The sequence below is a fragment of the Amblyraja radiata genome, chromosome 35 (genome assembly GCF_010909765.2).
Source record: "Amblyraja radiata isolate CabotCenter1 chromosome 35, sAmbRad1.1.pri, whole genome shotgun sequence".
NCBI classification, from domain to species: domain Eukaryota; kingdom Metazoa; phylum Chordata; class Chondrichthyes; order Rajiformes; family Rajidae; genus Amblyraja; species Amblyraja radiata.
In genome coordinates, this window is record NC_045990.1 from 8,041,102 (window position 1) to 8,064,399 (window position 23,298).

General features: G+C 39.8%; 1 protein-coding gene across 10 annotated transcripts in view; it reads right to left on the bottom strand.

Annotated features, from left to right (window-relative positions):
* LOC116991975 overlaps positions 1 to 23,298 on the bottom strand; it is an 86,980-nt gene that overhangs the window by 24,495 nt on the left and 39,187 nt on the right. For 7 of the 10 annotated variants that reach the window (XM_033050995.1, XM_033050996.1, XM_033050997.1 and 4 more), the window contains 4 exons: positions 20,083 to 20,280; positions 15,499 to 16,011; positions 8,960 to 9,388; positions 4,867 to 5,412 (listed from right to left, as the gene is read on the bottom strand). In XM_033050995.1, coding sequence (XP_032906886.1) covers positions 4,867 to 5,412; positions 8,960 to 9,388; positions 15,499 to 16,011; positions 20,083 to 20,280 — 1,686 coding nt within the window. The remainder of the gene's footprint in view (positions 1 to 4,866; positions 5,413 to 8,959; positions 9,389 to 15,498; positions 16,012 to 20,082; positions 20,281 to 23,298) is intronic. The other 3 variants (XM_033051001.1, XM_033051000.1, XM_033050999.1) reach the window with 2 other exon arrangements.

Consider the following 23,298-nt stretch of genomic DNA (forward strand, 5'->3'; position numbering starts at 1 on the left):
TTGAATGGAAGACTCTTATGAGATGAACTGAAAGTAAAATAAGTGAGGTGGGGGTGGAAGAAGGGGGATATGATGAATATGAAATATTTTACTTCACAACCTACATCGTGTATTAACATTGAAAAGCCAGACTAAGACCAAAATCTTCCTTTTCTCAGGGAGACATTTACAATTCCCACACCACAACCACCCCTAATTCTTAAGCACTATTATCATTTAAATGCTCCCAAATTTCAAATATATTTTTCTTAGACGAAGTGAACCTGATAATTCCCTGAATCAAAGATTCCCGAGCTGTGTTGTTTATCATGAGATGGGGAAAGATACACAGGAGAAATTGTGCAATGAAAGATTCACTGAGGCTTGGGTACTGAACACAAGGAGAGGTCAGGATGTTGAATAGATGTTATTAATAGGCACATAAGGGTTAGTCTTAAACATTTTGAGGTTGAGGTAAGCAGAATAGCTGGTTAATCTGGAGCAATGTAATAAATTATCAAAGTATGAGACAATGAGTTACTCCAGCATTTTATGATTATCAACGTATCACCTATGTACAGAGGAGAGTATGGAAAGTCTTGTTCTATCTATCAATATTTCAAACCCACTGAAATGTTGGGTCAGTTAGTTGTTGGGCATTTTCTAATGATTATACTTGCTGCTCTTGTAAATTGAAAACGCATGTGTAACAAAAGCAAAATATGCACATATTATTTTACCAAAAGGCTTCTTCACGTGGTGGACCGGATTCAGACCATCAGACTTCTTGCTGTGTGTAATATAAGCTGCTCTGCCTGTAACCCTATTTCATTAAATATTTTTATTTTAGCATAACTGGAGTAACTCAGTGAGTCAGACAGCATCAATGGAGAAAATTGATAGGTATTCTCCAGAGATGCTGCCGGACCATTTTGTGTCTTTTTTTTTGTAAACCTGCGCCTGCAGTTCCTTGTGTGCTCATTTCAACACATCTGGACAAACAGCTAAATCAATATCCACGCAGAAACACACCTGTGAAACTGTCCTGTACCCCTTTCCTTAGCATGTCTTCCCCAGCCACCAATGGGCCATTATGGACTCTAATTTTTCCCAAGGTCTTCTGTTGCCAGCCCCAATTTGTCGGGCCTTTTCTCACCTCCAGGCATACCTAGCCAATTAACCTACAAACCTGTACGTCTTTGGAGTGTGGGAGGAAACTAAAGATCTCAGGGAAAACCCACGTGGTCACAGGGAGAAAGTACAAACTCCGTACAGACAGCGCCCGTAGTCGGAATCAAGCCCAGGTTTCTGGCGCAGCAAACGCTGTAAGGTAGCAGCTTTGCTGTGCCGCCCTAAGGAATGTTTCTTAGCTGTGTCTAATTCAAGTTGCTTTTGCGTTTTAATAGTTACATCGTCCTTCACCAGGATAATACTCCTGTACACAGCTGATGCTGTTGCCACGTCCTTTGATTCATTGCATCAGGGTTGATTTTCTAGCTTGATGATAATAGTAGAACGAAGAATATACCAGGCCATAATGTTACAGATTGTGGTGTGAGATAATTTTGCTGATTGCCCACAGCATTCAACTCTGGGAAAATCTTTAGAGAATAAGGTCATTTTAGATGTTAAATCTGTCCTGAATTGATCCCAGTTAGCATGCCTGCAGTAAACACAAGGGCCACATAACAGAGAAGATTCTCAATCTGAAAACTGGACTGCGTGGTTATCATTTATATCAATATTATTATGGTCAGATGAACATGCAACAGGTAGAAGAACGAGGACAAAGTTAGGAAGGCTGATCAACACTGCCACACTTTTGGCCATTATTTCACTCAGGAGTTGGCCATTTCGGCCAGTGGTGCTTTCCGTGTGATGCACAAAATATATTTGGCGCTCTTGCTATTCTCAATGCTTCTTCAGTGTAGTGTTCAATATGATGGGAGTATTTCTTCACAGTTTAATGACAGTAGCATGTGATTTGCTTGTCCATGAATGTCCCGATATCATGGGATCTGTCATATCCGTCACACCCACTGCTAGCAAGCCGGAGAAGCAACACTGGTGGAAGGTGTGTAAAGGCACAAGGCTAGAGTGTATCAGGTATATAACTAACTGCAAGGTGCCATCACCAAAGACTAAGAGCTACTCCCTTCTATCCTTTTATTATTACTACTCTGCCATATTTGGTAGATATTCCTTGCCTGTGAGACATGGATCATGATGCAGAGCTCTAGGTGCTGGCTGAAAAGTTTCATTCTGCAGGTCCAACAACATCAGGCCATCGATCACCATTACTGATGTAGTATTTTTTATTTCTATTTATCTTTAGAACTGTAAATACGTTCCCCAGTAACAGCATCAGAATTGAAACACTCCTCCAGATCAGTAATTTAGACATAGAGTACCAGCCTCAACTTTTTAAAATATTTATGTTCCCAACAATGCTGCTACCTTCAATCAATTATTTAGATAAGAGGAACCAGTAATTGCTGAGTTGTCACTGCTGAACAAGTAACTTACAAATTAAAGCCCTGTTCCACGGCACGAGTTCATTCCAAGAGTTCTCCCGAGTTTGCCCTGATTCGAACTCGGAGATTTACGGTAATGGCCACTCGTCGGTACTCGGGGCTCTCGTGGACATTTTTCAACATGTTGAAAAATCTTCACGAGTCTTCCCGTGCTTACCTGCCGTTAGCGAATCTTCCCGAGTACCTGCCGTTAGCGTTACGAGCCGCTAAGAGACGTCCCCGAGCTCCGACGTACCCGCTACGTTCATTCTCCGTTCTTACCACGAGTTTGATTTTTTTTAAACACGGAAGAGCTCTTGTAATAAACTCGTACAGTGGGACAGTGCTATTAGTCACTTGACTAAAAACCTATTGCCAAAATTTCTCTTTTCAAGATGTGGGAAGTTCCAGTGACATCTCAACAATTTCATACCAAAGGTTCACCATATACAGCAGCACCGACAATAATTCAAAATATCTTTTGGATCCTTAACAGTCCAACACTCTTACTATTATAGACACAAAATGTTGGAGTAATTTAGTTGGTCATGCAGCATCTTTGGAGAAAAGAAAAAGTTAGGGGACTCTCAGTCTGAAGAAGGGTCTCAACCCAAAGCATCACCTATTCCTTTTCTCCAGGGATGCTGCCTGTCCTACTGATTCACTCCAGCATTTTGTGTCTATCTTCAGTATAAATCAGCATCTGCAGTTCCTTCCTACACTCTTGCTATTATTACTAACTATTATCAGTTAGTATGACATATATATTCGGGCCATGAGGGAATTGCATTGAGTGCCCCAAAGACAATTTAATAAAACCTTATCTCAAGGACACGCATAATTTCTACCCAGTGTAAAATCAGGTCAAGTTTACAATTACTCTTCTCGAGAAGCTCAAATATCTATATTGCTGAAAGGAATTGACTGAGCACTAAAAAGTGTAATGTGCTTTTGTTCCAAAGAAAGACAAAATTAAGTTAGACAACTGACCCAAAACCTACCCCAGCCTCCAACCAGAGCATCCTTCTACAATCCTCCCACTCGCCTGGTTCCATACTCTATCTAATCACAGCGAGAGAACAAGTAGCCAAGTGGCCAAGCCATGACCTCCATCCGCTATCTCATAGATTGCCCAATTGGCAAGATCATCACACGTCTATTTTTCTTACATAATACTAAGCACTCCCAATTCAAACTAATCACTCCCTCTCTTTTTTTTGTCAGGTTACTTCTTTGACATTCAGCAACAGACAAGTAAACAATTCCTCTAATTAAGTACTGGGATGACTGGGGCTTCCAGCCACTGAATGCATCTCTATGACATCTGAAACAGACCCGAACTGAACGCAACACGTTGTCATATCAGAACTCAAGATAAGCTTTGGACGACACAGCCTCAACCCGTGGCAATATCTGAAACAGAGCTAAACTATTTGCAACTTTGATTTCATATTTGTCCTTTAGTTAAGTTTCAGACCTCGTATCTGTGTCATCAGCAAAATCTACTTTCTAATGACTCCCAAACTCCAGTTTTAGTTTATCATCCATTTTGCTATCTTTTATAATACGGTCTGATACCGATGAGAATAAGCTTGTTTTAAAAGTAAAGATGCTCTGACCTTTCCTCCATGGACTACACATAGACTTGGCCCTCATTTGCAAGAAAACGAGTGAAAGTATACACTAGAGTTCCACAAACAAGTCCTGTAAATCCAAATGCATTGAAAGATGAATATACTTTATGTTTAAAGCGATGATCACTATTTCAAGGCACATTCAAAAGTACTTAACATGGGCAGTAATTACCAAGTATTAATGGTGCCATTTACTATCCAAATCCTGTGTGCCGCAGTTAAAATTTATTTGGTTTATATTGGAAATGGACTATGGACTGGAGGATTTAAACTATATTAAAAAGAAAATAATTTCAGCTATGCTAATTTTTAAAGCACTGCGCTGCATAGGAAAAAAGCTAAAATTTGCAAGTCCACATTTGGAATTCTCATTCCAAAGGATAATTATGTTTTCCACCACTTCTCTAGATCAATAAATTTCTAGTTCATTATACCACATTAGCCATCAAACGGTGCAACTGAGCACATATGGTAGCTGGAAGACCGATTACTGTGACATAGCACAGAAAGGGACAGGGAATTCAAGAGAAAAGGAATTAAGAGGGCAGAGCAATCCCTATAATTGAATGAGTTATTAGCTTATCTAAATCTGCGGGCAGCCCACCACGAAGTTTTACCATTTACATGACTTACACTACCTTTTATTCCACATACATCTTTGTAAAACTTCCACTTATTTTCAAGAGCATAATAAACACATTTTCTGCTTGTGTCTCGGCAACAGGGAATTAAAAACCTACTTAAATGGAGGGGTGAAGCTTCTCCTCTGGGTGGCCACATTTGTTCTGGTAAGTAACTGTTGCTCTTCAGTGAAGTTGCTGGCTCTTCGGGGTTATACTCTATTTTGAAATGTTCCTGTTTCACCCTTTTCAGCGGGTTCGGTTTCATCTTTTTCAATGGTGACGGGGAGAGAAATTGGCCCTGAACCTTTTTGGGTAGGAGTGATCCCGATGGAACCTGCCGGACGGATGGAATGGTCAGACTGAACTTAGTTGATTTACCCGTGGCGTGCGAGAAAGCATGTGTGTTCACAGTTGGTGATTTCATGCCAGTCGCCACTGGCTTTGGGGACACTTTGAGCCCAGGTGTGACAGATGATTCAAAAGGATGCATTTTCCTTTTCATGAGCTCCTTCAATGTGTCTATTGGCGAACCATTAACTGTCCATTCGGTCACCCCAAACTGCCTCAGGTGTGACCTTGCGTGACTTGACAGCCCCTTGCGGTTCTCAAAGTAATCACCGCAAAATTCACAACGCGTCTCTTTGCTAGGCGTTGAATCAATCGCTGTAAATAAAAGAAAGGGGAAATTGCAATGAACATTTTTTCATATATGATTTCCCCTTAAACATAAGTGAAATTGATTGGTCCACTTTAGGTCTCCTTATGCCATAAGCCTTTCCTTGATTTGAGGAGCAAGCAGGCGACAGGACAATGCTGTGTAGATTAAGCACAGGAAGAAAGTGGCCAAGGTTATTTTCATGCATTCCCAATGAGAAACACTTGGTGTTCACATGCCACAACCAGGGTTTGGCATAAGGAATGTACAGCAAATCGTAGGATAGGGGTTAACATCAGCTATAACATGCAGTATAACTCGGTCACAATCACCCCCACCCTGTAACCCTCCCCTCCATTCACAACTCTAATTTACCCATCTCTCTCTTCCTAAATTATGACCACGGCAGTCTTGTGTGTCCAGTCCCATGTACTCAAGCAACTTTGTCAGCTCATATGAACGATCATTTATCTTGTTTTTGAGCCCAGACATCAAATGCCAGAAGTTTTCTAAAGCATCATATAAAAAGTTGATATGGAAGGCAATACACTGCAACCAAATCATAGGTTTTATTTTATCTTCTCATCTAAAGTGAAATAACCCAGCAGACCTGGACTTGACTCAAGGTCCTGGGTCCTGTAAGAATCACTACACACGGCAATATTTTTAATCCATTAAACACCGAGGGAACAGAAACAGTCGATCAGAATTTCCACACGCATCTCATGACAAAGTGAGAAGTGCTCAAGAATACTCTACGCTTAAGGATCCGAAAAGGCTCCAAGGTCATCAGCAAAAGATGGATTTGACTTATTTTACAACTTCAAATGGCTGAAGTACATACCAAATCACCAATTACAATAAGAAACTTACTTTGCGACTTGAAACTCTTGGACACAATATATTAAGTACTTCAGTACATCAGATTATTTAAAAGTGCTCCTTTTCTAATCAATTCACAATACTATTTTCCAGCATTAGTTTCTGCATTCTTGCTTTCAGACATATGGCTGTGCATTCTATGAACAAGGAACTGCAGATGCAGGCTCACAACAAAAGACAAAGTGCTGGAGTAACTCAGCAAGTCAGGCAGCATCTCTGGAGAACATTGATAGGCGATATTTCACACTGACTGTGGGGGGGGGGGGGGGGGGGGGGAGAGGAAAGCTGGAAGAAAGAAGGGGAAGGATAATGCTGGCAAGTAATAGGTTGATAAAGGTGAGAGGAGGGTGTTTTGATACAGATGGCTGGAAAAAGGCCAGAAATGAAAATACATTAGGTATGAGATGAAAGGAATGGAGAGCTGCAAATTGTGATGCTTGGTGGAAGTAATGTAGGTGGAAAGGGATATGAGAAATAGGTGCAGGTGGGTCTGGGGGGGTCTGTAGTTACCTAAAATTGGAGAATTCAATTTTCTTACGGTTGGGTTGTAAGCTACCCAAACAGAATGTGAGTTACTGTTCCTCCAGTTTATGTTTGGTTTCATTCTGGCAATGGGTCAGCCCAGGACAGAAAGGACAATATGGGAACCGGAAGAGAGTTAAAATAGTTAGCAACCTTGAGATCCAGCAGGCCTTGGCGGACCGAGAGCAAGCGTTCAGTGAAACAGTCGTCGAGTCTACGGTTGGTCTCGCCAATGTGCAGGAGGCCTTATCAGGAACACCGAATGCTGTAAATAACATTAGACTAGGTGCATGTGAACCTCCCACTCACCTGAAAGGGCTGTGGAGGTCCCTGGATGGAGATGAGGGAGGAGGTATGGGAACACGTGTGGTTCCAGTGGTTGCAGAAGGTACATGGGGGGGAGGGGGTTTGGGTGGGAAGGGATGAGTGAACTAAGGAGTTGCAGAGGGTATGGTCTCTGCAGAAGGCAGGTAGAGGTGGGGATGGTAAGATGTCACTGGTGGTGGGCTCGCAGTAGAGATGACAGCAATGTCAGAGGTTGATGAGTTGTATGCGGAGGCTGGTGAGGTGAAAGGCGAGGACCTGGGGAGCTCTACCCTTGTTGCGTCTGGGGGCAAGGAAGCAAGAGCACACCCACGGGACAAAGATGAGTCATAGATAAGGGATCCATCTATGACAGCAGAGGGAAAACCATGTTTACTAAAGAATAAGGACTTCTCAAATGTCCTAGAATGGAAATCCTCATCCTGGGAGCAGACATGGCAGACGGAGAAAGATTAATTTGTGGGGGATAGCATCTTTGCAAGAGGTAGGGTGGGAAGGCAGATATAATTGGGACACGAGTGCCCATGGCATCACCTTTAACTTAGAGAAAATGAGAGGAGTCAAAGGAGAAGTTGTTGAGGGTGACGCTAGCGGAGTGTTAGTGGAAGGAAATTGATTGGGTCTCAGTTCAAAGAAGAACCAGAAGGCCTTGAGACCTTGCTGGTGGGGGATGGAGATGTAAAAGGACTGAACATCCATGACAAAGATGAGGCATTGGGAGCCTGGAAACTTGAAATATATTGAAGAGTTGAAGGGCATGCTAGGTGCCTCGAATGTAGGTCGGAAGGGACTCGCCAAGAGGGGATAGAATGGAATCATGGCATTTGGAGATGCGTTCTGTGCATTGCAATATTGTGGATTTCTGAAAAAGGTAAGCTTGGACAGAAGTAGATATGACAAATTACTTGGTACAATATCCGTAGAAAGTTGGATGAATATAATGCCTAACAAGTATTCGACTCAAACAGACTTCTTCTAGTGGATAGCACTACTCTATGAATGCTTCAAAAACAAAAAGAACATCACTTGATAGGTTGCACAGTTACTTCTGATCCCTCCCCATTATGGAAAGCTACATTTGATTATTAATGTCAGCTGTACTCAGTGGTAACGTTCTTTGCTGTGAATCTGATGGCTGTAGATTCAAGCCACTTCACACAACCTAACCCAACTCTGCAAGACTGTGAAGTGCTGCCATTTTGAAGACAATACTTCTAAATTAAGTGCCAACTACAGACAATCGCAATGCACCTTTGCAGGAAGTGCTGGGAAATCATTCAATATTTTAACTAGCCAGGATTCATTAGCCAACATCAAGAAGATTAACTAACCATTCATGTCACCGATGGACAAAAAACCTTACTAAGCAACCCACAAATGGGACAAGACTCAAAACTAAATGTATTGCCCAGAAAGCACTTAAGGACATTGAGACCATGAACACAACATGGTTTGATCTTAAGCTGACTGATGGATGATATGAACTTGGAAAAAAAAGACCACAATTTAATCATCCACACTTGAATTTGCACTAATAAAGCTCTGTGAATATTTATAAACAAATCCTTCCAGCTGTTAAGCTACAAATTCATTCTGCCTTCCAAAGTCATGGATGTTTATGCCCATTTCTCAGACATTTACTGTAAAGGGTTTATCATTACATTATACTTAATTTTGCTATGGGAGGAATAACACAAAGGTCTGGCACGCAGACATCTGTAGAGATGCCATCAACTCTCCCCCTTAGGTCATTATGACCACCGGTCCATATATCCTTGAAATACATAATGCATTATCTTGCCCACCTATCACTAATTAAGACCTTACACAGATTTATAGGTGACGTTGACCAATAAGATTCGGAAGTCAGCCCATTGGGACTCGAGGCCTGAGAAATCCCAGATGCCATATGCATTCCCATGGTAACGTGCTTCAGCTTTTTCTGTGTTGACATTGAATGAGATGTTGATGTTTTCTTGTTGACTGGTGATCCTAATTTGAAATTGCTCCTTTCCGCTTTGAGGGCAGCCACCTTATGGTAGCTGTGCGCTTTCTTCATCGGTAGCATGGATGATAAAGCGTTCTGGATCCCTTTTTTCTTAATGAATTCATTCAGAGCTTCAATCGGAGATCCTTTGGAATCCATATCCACCGCTCCAAAGTGCCTCAAATGAGCTCGGGAATGGCTTGACAGCCCCTTCCGGGTTTCAAAGCAGGCACCACACAACCGACAGCTTATGTGTTCACTGTTTACTGCTGTGAATGAAAGAGAGAAGTCGTATTTAACACCGTTTGAACGGCATCTGTGTTACACTCATTAACCTCTCACACACATCAACCTTGCTATTCCCAGTGCAATCTATGAAGCATTCTGCAGCTCCAGGAAGTAAGTCAGTAACCCCATACTACAGAATTTATATTTTCTGGGTTTAATTTAGAGCCAAAAAAAAAGTTGGTCCTAGATCAGACGGACTCGTCTTGCTATTTGACGTTTTATTTCAATTCACCTGGAGTCACAATCGGATCTTTAACCGAGTAGTCTCTCCAGTTGTGGATGGAATACAAATTAAAATCAGCCAAAGATTTCATTCCTGGCCAGTAGACAGGAACTCTCACTGGAAGAAGCGCGTGTACCACAAACTCTGAGTGAGAATACCAGACACAGCTGATTCATCCATGCAGTTCAATGGGTTGCCAAACTGGGAGAGAGCTGGAAGGCTGCCAGCAAGCTCAGAACAACTGCCAAGAAACCACAAGTGCTTACTCTGCTTCCTAGTCAACTCTCATGATAAGCATGATTTCTTAACAGTGTGGGTTACGGTAAAGAGGGAGTGATAAATATCATCTGAGGTGCAACAGTGAAGGCACCAAGAACATCTCCAGGCCAAAAGTATGTCTTGCAAGATTGAATGAAAGGAAAAGCGAAAGTAAATAAAACTGAAGAATATAAAATACAACTGAAAAGCTGAGTCGAGCAGTTTTGCTGAAGGCAGCCTTTCCATGGTATGTTGTGGTAAGTGCTGTGATCAGCAAATCCATTTAATTATTTGGGAGAAATGGAAATTAGAAAAAAAGAGAAAGATTGATATGAGTCTTGCCTGATTCGCAACTACTATAAAACAATTATGTCAGTTGATTAAGGAGCACAGTCCACATCCCAGGTCAATAGATGTAGAATGCCAAATGCACAACAACCTGCCTGCCAATTCCAGCACCCTCATCAAAATTAAAACAGTAATGGTTGATGACGCAAAAGAACAAACAACAAACTAAGTCTCGAGAGAAACAGACAACCACCACCATTTTAAAATAAAGGTCCCAGAAGTACATAGAAACAAAGCACCAAAGACAAAAGGTTCCAAACCACAACCATGCATACAGGAGTATAAACAAAATATATAGAGCCAGGCAAGTACTAGAGCAAATGTGAACAGCCATAATTTGTGAAAGCAGTGTCATCTACAAAGTGCAGTTTAAAAAGTCAGTGCCGTTGTTACGTTTGTGTATGAATCATGCCACAAAATATTTGGGTATTTTTAAAAAGCAAAATTTAAATGATCAGTAGGTGAAGTTAGTAAATGCACAAAGCAAGTTTCCATCAACCTTAGTATCTCAGACAGGCTAGCACTGAAATTCACCCAACCTTAATGTATTTTAATATTTCCCTAATCTTTCATCTATCCCTGTTCATTCCTGACCAAAAGAAACAAAAGCCAAGAATTTTATTTATTTTAAATAAAATACCTTGGTATACTTTAAATAAGTGCAATAGAACTAAGAAAGTAAAATGAACGAATGCCGCAAAGGACCATGCCATGTGGCTGCTACAGCTAGTGTTCAAGAGGGCCAAGATATAAATTGCATTCTGCAATACTCAAGACACAGGTAGATTCATAGAAAGTCTGAAATGTGCAACTTTTGAAACATCTACATGGTATAGATAAAATCTACAAAGTAATAACAGATTCTATGCACATCTTATGCTTATCTAAAAATAACTTTAAATCATAAAATATAGGATTGGATAAATGTAAACTTCCTGTAGGTGTACGAGTCTTTTGGATTAAGATTATGCGCAAGAACATTTTATACTAAAAATGTGTGACCAAAATTTCATTGAGAATTCACAAAATCCTCAACACATCACACCTAATTCCAGTACCCTTAATCATATTAATGCTATGCTCAAAGCTCATGTCTTCTGACAGAGATGAAAAATCTTCTGTTATACTGAAAGGTCTGTAGAAGATGGGATCAAGGGTATTGATGGTTTTTCACTCAAAACAAATCCTACTGTTGCTAGAAATAGTAAAGGGTGGTGCAGCGGTACAGTTACTGCCTTCCAGCACCGGGTTCGATCCCGACTACGGGTGCTGTCTGTACGTTCTCTTTGTGGGTTTTCTCTGAGATCTTCGGTTTCCTATCACACTCCAAAGACGTACAGGTTTGTAGGTTAATTGGCTAGGTAAATGCAAAAAATAAATAAATTTGTCCTTAGTGCGTGTAGGATAGTGTTAATGTGCAGGGATCGCTGGTTGTCGCCGACCCAGTGGGCCAAAGGGCCTGTTTCCGCGCTGTATCTCTAAACACAAACTAAAACAATGTGAATAAAATAAATGGTAAAGCCTAACAGAGCACACAACCATGATGCAGGCAGTTTAGCATAATGATTAATTCTTCTCCTCCCACAAATCACCAATGACAAACATTTTGCACATGTTTTAACAGAAGTGTACTGCATTTTTATTTAGCAGAACAATGGGTTTCCAATTAAAAAGCAATCACCCTTAATTATACCCTTCATGCTATTGGTTACTGCCTTGCACTAAGACCTAATGAAATCTGCCACAATGCTGTCCATGTGTCTATGAGCAGTAATTATTCTACACCGCAACCTCTTTTATACCAGTAGACTTGGATAAAACAACAAAACGTATTGTAACATATATTTCTTCACTAACAGAATAATCTACAAGTCAGACCGCCCTGGAAAAGTAGATGGGTTTTGTGTCAGTAGCCCAGAACATTTGACTCTGAATGTTATGGCGCTGGAATGTAGCGATGCTTTACATGCTCTTCCCAGAGAAAGATCTACCATGATCCGATACAATTCTCTACTCTTACCTATATACATGGTTTGACTTAGAAACATAGAAAATAGGTGCAGGACTAGGGCATTCGGCCCTTCGAGCCAGCACCGCCATTCAATATTATCATGGCTGATCATCCACAATCAGTACCCCGTTCTTGCTTTCTCCCCATATCTCTTGATTCCGTTAGCACTAAGAGCTAAATCTAACTCTCTCTTGAAAACATCAAGTGAATTGGCTTGATTACATTTATGTATATATTATCTGTTCTGAATGGATAATGTGCAAAACTAAGCTTTTCACTGTATCTCGGTACACGTGACAATAAAAAACCTAAACCTAACTCAACTAAGATCTCGGATGAAGGTCCAGACAACTAGACTGGGGACCAATAAAGGTGTTAGATGACATTTACAATAAAGAATATTACTGGCATCTGACTGCAATACAGCACAAAGTGAAATGAAGATCGATGTTGTGAAAGATACCAAAAATGGTAAAGTAACAATTAAATATAGAAAATAAAGACCCCTGTTTGTGATAGCAGATTCAGCACAGGACATTAAATGACTTTCAGATATCAATTAAAATGAAAAGAATGCTTACACTACCGGGTTCAGCCAAGTATTAAATATCGGTATGCAAAAATTCTGCAATACCAGGGCCTGATTGCAATTTGGGTATTTATGACTTAAAGTGCTGGAGTAACTCAGCGGGACAGGCAGCATCGCTGGACAGAAGGAATACGTGATGTTTTGGATCAAGACTGCTCCAGGAAAGAGTTTTCCTTTGTTTTCCAAATTAAGCCACAAAGCTATTAAAATTAAGTTCTGGATGGTGTGCACACACACACACTTGGATCAGAAATCTGCAGCTCAGAAGCCACTCTAGGGCAGCACAGTGCCGCAGCTGGTAGAGTTGCTGCCTCACAATGCCAGAGACTTGGGTTCGGTCCTGAACTCAGGTGCGGTCTATGTGGAGTTTGCACATTCTCCACATGACCCCATCTGGATGCTCTCGTTTCCTCCCAAATCCCAAAGACATGTGGGTTTACAGGTTATTTGGCCCTTATACGCTTATATAGGGAGATTGGACAATATACAAGGGAAAAGGGAGAAGGTTATGGTGATAAATTCAAATGAGAAATGAGGTCTAGTGGAGCACAAATCTCAGCATTGACTAATTGGAGCCAATTGGCCCATTTCTGTCACATATGGCGTGCATATGTACATTTAAAAAAATCAAGAAATAAAAGCAATAACAGGCCACCCAATCCCTTAAGTTACTCCACAACTCAATAAGATCATGGTTGAACTTTACCATCCTACCGGTTCCATTACACCCAACTCCCATGCTGACTAGGACTCTCTCCAAACCTTGGACACAACTCATGATGCAGCTTCCATAGCTGTGAGATAGAGAAAATCCCTCCCTATTGCCATATTAGACAAACAACCCTATATTCTGAAATTATACCCTTTAGCTTTACATTCCAGTACAAAGACATCTGTAATAGGAATAAATCGTCACTTACCTTTCCTAATGGTGATCAAAACACTGTAGGGGGATATTTAGACCCTGGAGCCTGCTCTGCCATTGAATGTTCCCCAATTTATCTATAGGCTCAATGAAATATCCTCAAAAAACATTACAGAACCTTACAAATTCCAGGAAATATACACTTGTTTGCATTGTTCTCCATAAAGTCCAAGGATATCTCTGGTAAATCTACTCCCCCAAGCTTTGCAGAAAATATTGCACTTAGTTCTCACATTAGCATAGGTGCTAGGCTAACCAAGACTTCATATACATAACCTCCATCCATCGGTTTATCATCTTAAAGAGAGGCATTTGTTTAGCCTTTTGACTTTCTTTAGCTATTCAGAACATTATTGAGTTGCATATACGAATCCTCTAGTTTCTTCAGAACTCTTAACTTCTGGCTTTTCACATAAAGTAATAGAACTTCAAGGCGGATAACCTAATTTATTTACAGTGACATTAATATGCCAAAGTTTTGCCCATTTAATTTATTTATATCTAATGCAATGTTTTGAAGAACACTACCTCCTACACACAGCCTACTTTGAGATGTGATGTTCTATCCAGAAATAAATTATTTATAGAAAATTATCACCAATAGAGATTGTAGAACATACGTAGTCACATGCTTCAATTTTGAGAGGTGACATCACTTCTACTCACTTAGATTCTAGCTTTTAGTTTTAGAGATATGGTTATCGGCATTTGAAGTCTTGCATTCATTTAGCTCATTATCACTCCTATCCATTCCCCTCTTAGGCTTTACCAAGCTGTCGTCCTCAGTTCAAGCAGAAATGCATCTGAGGAAATGTGGAAGCATAGACACTAGACTTCCCAAGGAACAGATTGCAAATCAATTTACAAGATCATGCTGAAGGAGTAAACTAATTGTTGTCTCCTGACCTCAATTAGGAAACAGAATAAAGATTGTATGGAAGTTATTGGTGCTACATGTTTATATAGGTCAAGGACTATTTCAGCTTCCATGAAAATTATAGCATCAAAGAAATGTCAGAAATCTGTAAAGTGCTATGGCTTTTATACAAAGCTCTTTCATCTAATGAATTTGGAAGCGGATCCATTAACTATTTTTCATTTACAATGATGCAAGATATATCCTTGAAATGTATATGTAATGAAGCCTGGGTAGGAAAGAGACGTAGTTTTTTTTTTTAAACTGAAGGAATTAAACATGCTGCTCTATGTTATTGAAAAGTCCAGATATGTGAACAAAGCCCAGAGTATAAAATATCTTCATAGTGTAGCAACAAGAGAAAAACCATCAAGAATTCTAAGGGCTTTTAAATTTCATAAGGGGCTAATTTGGCAATAACATCTTGACATTTTGGAAAAGAACTAGCAATGTGCAATGAATTCTGATTTCAAGAGTGAAATCAAAATTTCCTGTTGGCATTTCTATTCGTCCGTATACACAAAAGTACAATCATGCATTTAAACTTCTGTGACACCCAACTTCTCCACCCCAATTTGACTAAATAGGAAAAAATTTGTCTGATGACTCAATAAGTGAATTCAATTTAGCTAACTCAATTTTGTAATGATGGGAGCGGAATTATATATATATGTATGTGTGTGTATTTATGGATATATATATCCATAAATATATTATAATATATAATATATAAGATATAATATTATATAATATATAATATTATACACACTGTGATTTTACAAATCAGATCACTTTAATGCCCAATAGTGACCATAACTTACTGAGGTTTAAAGGTGTATTGTCATCTTGAGGAGACCAAAATAGTTTCTTTGACAGTAGTTCTCCTGATGTCTGAGGAGTGTTCATCAATGATCTACCAGCTTTCCCTTGCTCTGGAGATTTACTGGACACTGGCTTTGGTAAAATGGGGTGCACTTTCTTGAGTGTTGAAGTCTGAGACTGACCCTTGGGTGGGCTGTTCATGCCCAACTTTGGCGATTTAGCTGTTGGTGTTGTTTCACCTTGACACTCCTCCCCGAGTGGTTTGCCAAGAGCCTCTTGTTTTAAACCAGACATGTCCTTTGGTGCATAGCTTTGTGGTTTATCATTAGCCAAAGCTGAGGGTAAAACATTAGGTATCCCTTTTCTTTTCATCAGTTCATACAATGTACCAATGGGGGCACCACTGCTTTCTGAATCCGGTACTCCAAACTGCCTCAGGTGGAAGCGTGCGTGACTCGACAATCCTTTACGAGTTTCAAAGCAGGTGCCACATAACTGACAGGAATTCAGCACTAAAGCAAAACAAAACAAACACAGTCAATCCAGACAAAAATTGAAAATGTTGATAAATTCAAATAGTTCTTAACAGTTAAAATGCTGTACTTGGAGAGCCATGATCCTAAAATGTCCAAGCGTGAATATAAACAACTTATATTACCTTTCCTAATACGTTGCAAATTGGAACAAGTCACTCCATAAGAAGGTGACAAACATATTGGTTATGTACGCTATAGTGACAGGGGTAGCAATAGATTACCTCGATAGAATAAAACTAAAAAGATAAAGAACTTCCTTCTTACTACAACTAATTGCAAGACATCTCCGGAATGGTGTCTTCTTCAATTTCATGCCTAAAGGCACCAAAGAGAGGTCAGATAAAAGCCCTTGCAGCATATCCATTCAGAAATACAAAGACAGCACGTAAATTTGCCATGAATTGGTTTTCTTTTCGAAGCCTTCATCTTCTTACTAAAAGGATTTGACAAACATTGTTCCTTTACATTGTCTCCTCGGATAAACCTAAATAATCCCTCTCAATTGCTGATCCAGATGATTAAACGCTCCCTTTCTCCACGCATTCTTTGACTGGCTGTTATTTTCACAAGTCGTCATCACATCACCTCCCTTGCTCTAGTACTCTTTTTATCTCTATACTCTGCCTTCCAAGTAGGACAATCCAAACTACTCTTGCTATATTTCCTATTAATAACAAAGATGTAGATTTAAAACTTTCCATCAAAATGTTATGGAACTAATTTCTCAGAGAGGTAGCAGCTTCAAGTACCCGCATGTTAATATCTCAGACGACCTGTCCTAGCCTCAGCACATAGATGTAATCGCAGCGAAGGCGTGCCAGCACCTCCACCTATTAGATGTTTAAAGAAATTTGGCATATCACCGAATACTGTAACAAACTTCTATAGACACACTATAAAAACGTATTCTGACTGCTTGCATCATGCCTAATATGGCATTTCTAACGCAGAGGAACACAAGAAGCTGCTGAGACTGATGGTTTTTGCACAGCTTATCACTATCATGAGCATCTATGAGGAACTGCCTCAAGTAGGTGCTATCTATCTTCAAAGATCTCCGCCATCCGGGCCATACCCAGTTCTTGTTGCTACCGATGGGCAATGAGGTACAGAAGTGTAAGTCCCATACCACCAGGTTCAGGAACAGCCACTTTCCTACAAGCATCAGATTCTTGAACTGACTCATATAACCTTAATCCTACCTCGGCACAGAACATTATGATCCATTTCTTTCCCTACCATGGATTTTCATTCTAATTGTGTTTTGCATTAATGAATTGTTATTTTTACACGGTATTTTTCTTTTCACAGTCTTGTATAATTTATGTTTTTGCGCATTGTCTGCGTTGATGGTGGTGATGCAGCTACAAATGAAATGTTCACTTTACCTGTACCTCACTGTACAATGTAACAATAAACTTTACTTGAAGTAGAATGTACTGGAAATCACCAGCTGATTGACCTGACGAGCATCTGCAGTAGCTCAGATTTCCAGCAACTATCATTTTTATACGTTTCATCTGCACATTTTATCCCTACATATACAACCTTCCTTCCCAGTTTGCATCTTTTCAGTAAATACATGCCTAAAACAAGGCAAAGTATGACTGATCAGTGATCAAATTTCAAACTCTATTGGCTCTTTCTGCATGTTGAACAGAAAAAGTGACATTGTTATTACATCATAGTTTTTAACCATTCCTTATACGGTTGTCAGGGTGTTTCCTAAAATCTTAACAGTTCATCTTTCTCATCTTTGTCATTTCTGGAAAAGATATGCTTTACAATATCACTTCTCAATAAATAGAGCTTTTGTGCTCTGTTGATATGTGTCGAATGCGAGTTGCCTGAGCAACCTACTTTTATCAACATTTAGTCTCATCAGTGGATTCAGGAATGTTTTTTGCAACTGCCATTTAATTAAAATACAGTTTCATCCTTCCAAAGACATCTAAAAATACATCACAGTAGCACATATTTTTAGCGTGGGCTGATAATGTGCTGCTTCTCGAATGAAATGTCAAAACCTGTTCCTGTCTGTTCTCGGTAGGGTGTTAAAGATTCCTTCGCACTATTTTGAAGGGGAAGAGGAGAATTATTTCTGGTGGCCTGGTCAGTCCTGGAGTCGCAATCGACATCACAAAAATAACTGGAGGTAGACAAAAATGCTGGAGAAACTCAGCGGGTAAGGCAGCAGCCATGGAGCGAAGGAAATAGACGACGTTTCGGGTCGAGACCCTTCTTCAGACTCACTAAAACAACTGTCCTGTCTATAATAAATGCCTGTCCCGCTGAGTTAATCCAGCATTTTGTGTCTACCTTCACTAAAATAACTTATCTGGTCATAATCATACTGTTATTTAGCAGAGGGATATTGTGTACAAATTGGTTACCATAGATGCTTTAACACAATAGTGACCAAAATATTTTATTGGACCAGAGATGTCTTGAAATGGACACAAAGGACAATGTGGATATATATAGTATTGTGCTTATGACCATCTTGATTCCATTTTTATGGGGAGGCACATGGGTGGTGAAAGAACCCAGGGGGAAAATAAATGCTGGTCATCTGAAGAAGGGTCTCGACACGAAGTGTCACCCATTCTTTCTCTTCAGAGATGCTGCCTGTCCCTCTGAGTTACTCATGCCTTTTGTCACTATCTTTGGTCATTTAAATACGTCCATCTTCAAGCTTGTTTCGGCAAAAATACCGAATACAAGCTGACGTGATGGGAGATCCAAATCCATCGTAACATCCATCTGCATTTGTCTTCAGATCAGGTATGGCAATGAACAACAAGCTAAGAAAATTAAATTTAGTCTAGTGAAGCTGTAAGATTTCCACTATCTTCCCCATAAGTGGCATTAATGATTACATTGACAACCTCAAGTTGCTGCATATTCAGCTTCACCAGAACCAAAACATTCAATGTCACCCCTGTAACTAGTTAAGCACAGGAGGCTTTCTCCCTATACAGTTATTTATAGAATGCGAACAACATTCTTGTTGTGCTGTACTTATCCACACAATGATTGCATGTGCACAGCATGAAAAGAGATTAGATTTATCTTAATAAGTAACCTAACAGTCAAGCATACTGTCTAAAAGACAAATGATATTTTAGACAATTGACACTTTCAACACTAAATGCATTTTCACTTTCATGTGACAATGTGCAAGTAATAAAGGTAATGTTCACATTCCAATTTAAACCCTGATGCGATGTTAACAATATTTCTGCTAAATGCTGCCAAATATCTCAGATTTATTCCTCTACACAGTTCAGCTGCAAAGGCCATATATGACCTCATTCAAAATGTCCAAAACACAGCACTATAGATTTTTAAAAACAAAAGTAAAAATGTGCAGAAGAAATGGTAGAAAGGCTTTTCAACAGTTCTTACATCTATGGATTTCTAAACCGATCCAGATAAGTGATACTGATGTCTAAAAATCAAACACTCTTTGTGACAAGTATCGTATTCAGCATTCATAGATGACATGCAGCAAGGCAAAATTCACCACATTCCTCCACACTCTCCAACAATAGGCCTTGTCTTCAATCACAAAACCACTGCCTCTTCATTTTCCATTTCCTACGCAAACCATTACTGTTCCAAGTGAAAATGTCGTATACATTTATGACCACACACTGTAAACTGATTTTGAACAGCGTCAATGCAAGCAACAGACAGATTTAATTCCATAACCCTGGCCTACAATTCAGTAAAGATCTCAAAGAAAACAAATCTTAAATTACTGTTTCCAAATTGAAAGGAAAATCTAAACATAAGAACAATATAAGATGGGAGACTATTTGATCTCATCAATGGCATTCCCGATGCACATGGTACTGATGGAACAAGTAAACAATCAAGCACCATGCAGTAAGATGGTAACCTCCTCCACAAACTAATATAACATACAAATTAAATGCATTCCAGGCTTCTTTCCATTGATTTTCATTATTATCAAGTATTTTACTGGGTTCAGGACTATTCTTGTCATCTCTTCACTGATCAAGACAACTGCAGTAAACTTACATTTGTTCGACTGTAGTGAATCCTCCCCTTGACTGACCAAGGAAATTTTGGAAAGACACTGCTTGGGATGCGAGTTATCGTCCAACGCCCCCAGAAATCCATTTTTCTCTTGCAATTCGGTTTCTCCAGAACTATGCCCAGACGGCAAGTCCAGCACCAGAGCAGACATTTCATCATCGTCCGGATCTATTATCACCACTGAAAACAGAAATTATATTGAGTTATTTCAATCGTTAAGATCCCCAAAGATCAAAGATCTTTTGGTAGGCCCAGTGTACAGAAAGAAAGAATTGGAAAAGACTAAAATGAGGGTACAAGGTCACTTGGAATTCCCCGTGCTCAAGTCTAGTTTTGCTGGCAGTACATTTCCAGATCACTGTCACTCAAATTGTAATGATTGAGGTATCTGGACTGAGGTGTATTGAGTGATTTAGTCAGTGACAACACTGCCTGTATTATGCTTGCAATATATTCACATTTAACACCATGCACTGGTAACTGGACAGCAATTATGAACTAACACTGTTAATTCCTCTATTCCTTGCCTCAACCTACATACCTAATGGAAGACTCCCCCAAAATACGGATAAATCAATCAATTCAGCTCAGATCAATAAATTCAAAGAACTTCTTGTGTGGTTTGTACTACACCAAGTGATACGCTTCAGTCACAAGATTAAAGGGAAGAGTTATAGATATTACAGTTTTAAACAAAACAATGAATATTTACAATTATTTGAGTTTATCAACTGACGCCATTAACTGGGGCTACATTCCTATTTTACAATGGTCTGTTAGCTCGGTAACTATGAACATTGAACATTTAGGGAGTTACAGACATCGGTAGAAGGACTGAGAGGGGGAGAAACATCTTACTCAAGAGTGATGTACCATCTTTGGGAATCTTTACCGGACAAAACTCTGGATACACTGGTTGTTGAATAAGCTCCTCACTGAGATGTTGGATACTGAAAGTATCAAGAGCTAAAAGTATTCAAAAGGGAACTGCAGATGCTGGAATATCGAAGGTACACAAAATTGCTGGGGAAACTCAGCGGGTGCAGCAGCATCTATGGAGCGAAGGAAATAGGCGACGTTTCGGGCCGAAACCCTTCTTCAGCTAAAAGTAGTCTGGGCAGATGGATTCTGGGGTTGTGGGCCAAGTACAAAATTGTTAATTGAAAAGAAACATCCAGTTTACCTGTGGCAAACTGTTGCAGTAATACGGTAAACAGAAATTGAAAAATATCACTAGAGAACATGCCAATTTTTCCTCCAGGTATTTACAAGATTCACCACCTTAACTCTCGCTCCATTGGAGAGGAACTGTGCAGCTAACACAAGTTGTGTGACTAACCTTCTGAGGGTTAAGCATGTCTGTACTATCTGATTACTCCAGTGTTAGATTCAGCCATATGTTCAAAACTCCCCACAGACGGCTGATATTTTTGTTAAGCACTACAAAATGAACCCAAGCTGTCCAAATTGGCCAGCATGCGGAAATAAACTAGAATTGGCTGTCATCAACTGGTTTCTGCACCCGTGTTTGTTTAGTCATGCAATTCTGTGTGGTGGTGAAGCTCCTGTGCCAACATAAAAGGCTTGAACTCAATCAGCAAATGCCAGGAAAACCCTGACAGTAGCATTAATTTCATTGGGATTGACAGGGAATTGCACCATCCACACATTCATTAGAAGAATGTTATTTATATTCCTAGAAGTGAAAATGACTCAAATTGGATTTCTGACATTTTCCATTTTTATTTAAAATTCTGAACATTAAGACCTTAAAATTATCTTACACAATTTGTCATAACTATATTCTGTGACTGTAAATCACATTTCTAATCCTACAGATTGTCAAACAGTATTCAACAATTTCACTCATGGCCATTGTTTTCGAGCAGAAGAGGGATATTGTGCCTCAAGCATTCACCTTAAAAACAACAACCAATATTCCTGTAAATCATATGCTGAATTATCGTGCTTTGCTCATAAGGTCTAAAATTGCTAGAAAGAGCATTAAATCTGACAAATAAATACGATTTAATTGTGCAGCCTTGCCGTTTGCAACAATTTGACCTGCAGCTTTTAGTTTAGTTTATTAGTTTAGTTCGCGAGTCCGCACCGACCAGCGATCTTCGCACATTAACACTACACGCATTCAGGATAATTTAACATTTTTATACCAAGCCAATTAACCTACAAACCTGTAGGTCTTTGGAGTGTGGGAGGAAACCGAAGATCTCTTGAGAAAACCCACGCAGGTCACGGGGAGAACGTATAAACTCCATATAGACAAGCATCATAGCCAGGATCGAACCTGGGTCCCTGGCGCTGTACGGCACTAGTTCTATTGCTACGCCACCGTGCCGCCCGGCACCTCATGCACCTTATGCCACAAATTCTTCAATAAATTGTACAGAGATAACAAAGCTAGAAAGTATGCTAATATGTAACCAGCAAGGTCAAAAGTAAGACTTTTAGTATCATTGAACAATGTAAAAATCAAATACCTTTATCACTCTTCATAAGCTTCCAACTGTTTCCTTAAATCATAAATGCAATGCAAAATATCCCGAAATTGGTTGTACATTTTACATGTACATTGATGGAGGTTTCCACGCCCGGGGAGTTTTGCAGCGTAATTCCCAATCATTAAAATTCACTTAAGGATGACAATTGTCCTTAACCCGAACAAAGATTTTTTCAAGCCTTCCCTCGCATTCTGTTTAAGGTAGTTCCTGAAACCAGCATATCATTCCTCTCCACCCTAGATGTGGTGCAACAAGCTGCCTGGTCCATCACCACTACTGGAATTGTGTTATCATTTTACTGTAAGCCCTGCTGTAATTACATATCATCAATCTTTCAGTTTTGTGCAACTCTGTGTTTACAGAGGATTATTAGTGCATAAATACAAAAGTTAAAAGAAACCTAACAAAATCCACGCAGGCCACAGGGAGAACGTACAAACTCCATGCAGACAGCACCGATAGTCAGGATCGATCCCAGGTTTCTGGTGCTGTAAGGCAACAACTCTACCGCTGTGCCACCATGCCACCCCATTTTTGAGTGATAAAAAAACTGAATGGCTCTTTGCTCTACATTATACTCTGAATGACCTAAAAAAAAAAAGAAGCATTTCCTCTCTGACTCAGAGTGCAATTTAAAGGGACATTTCTGTAAACAAGCGACACTACAGTTTCGCGAATG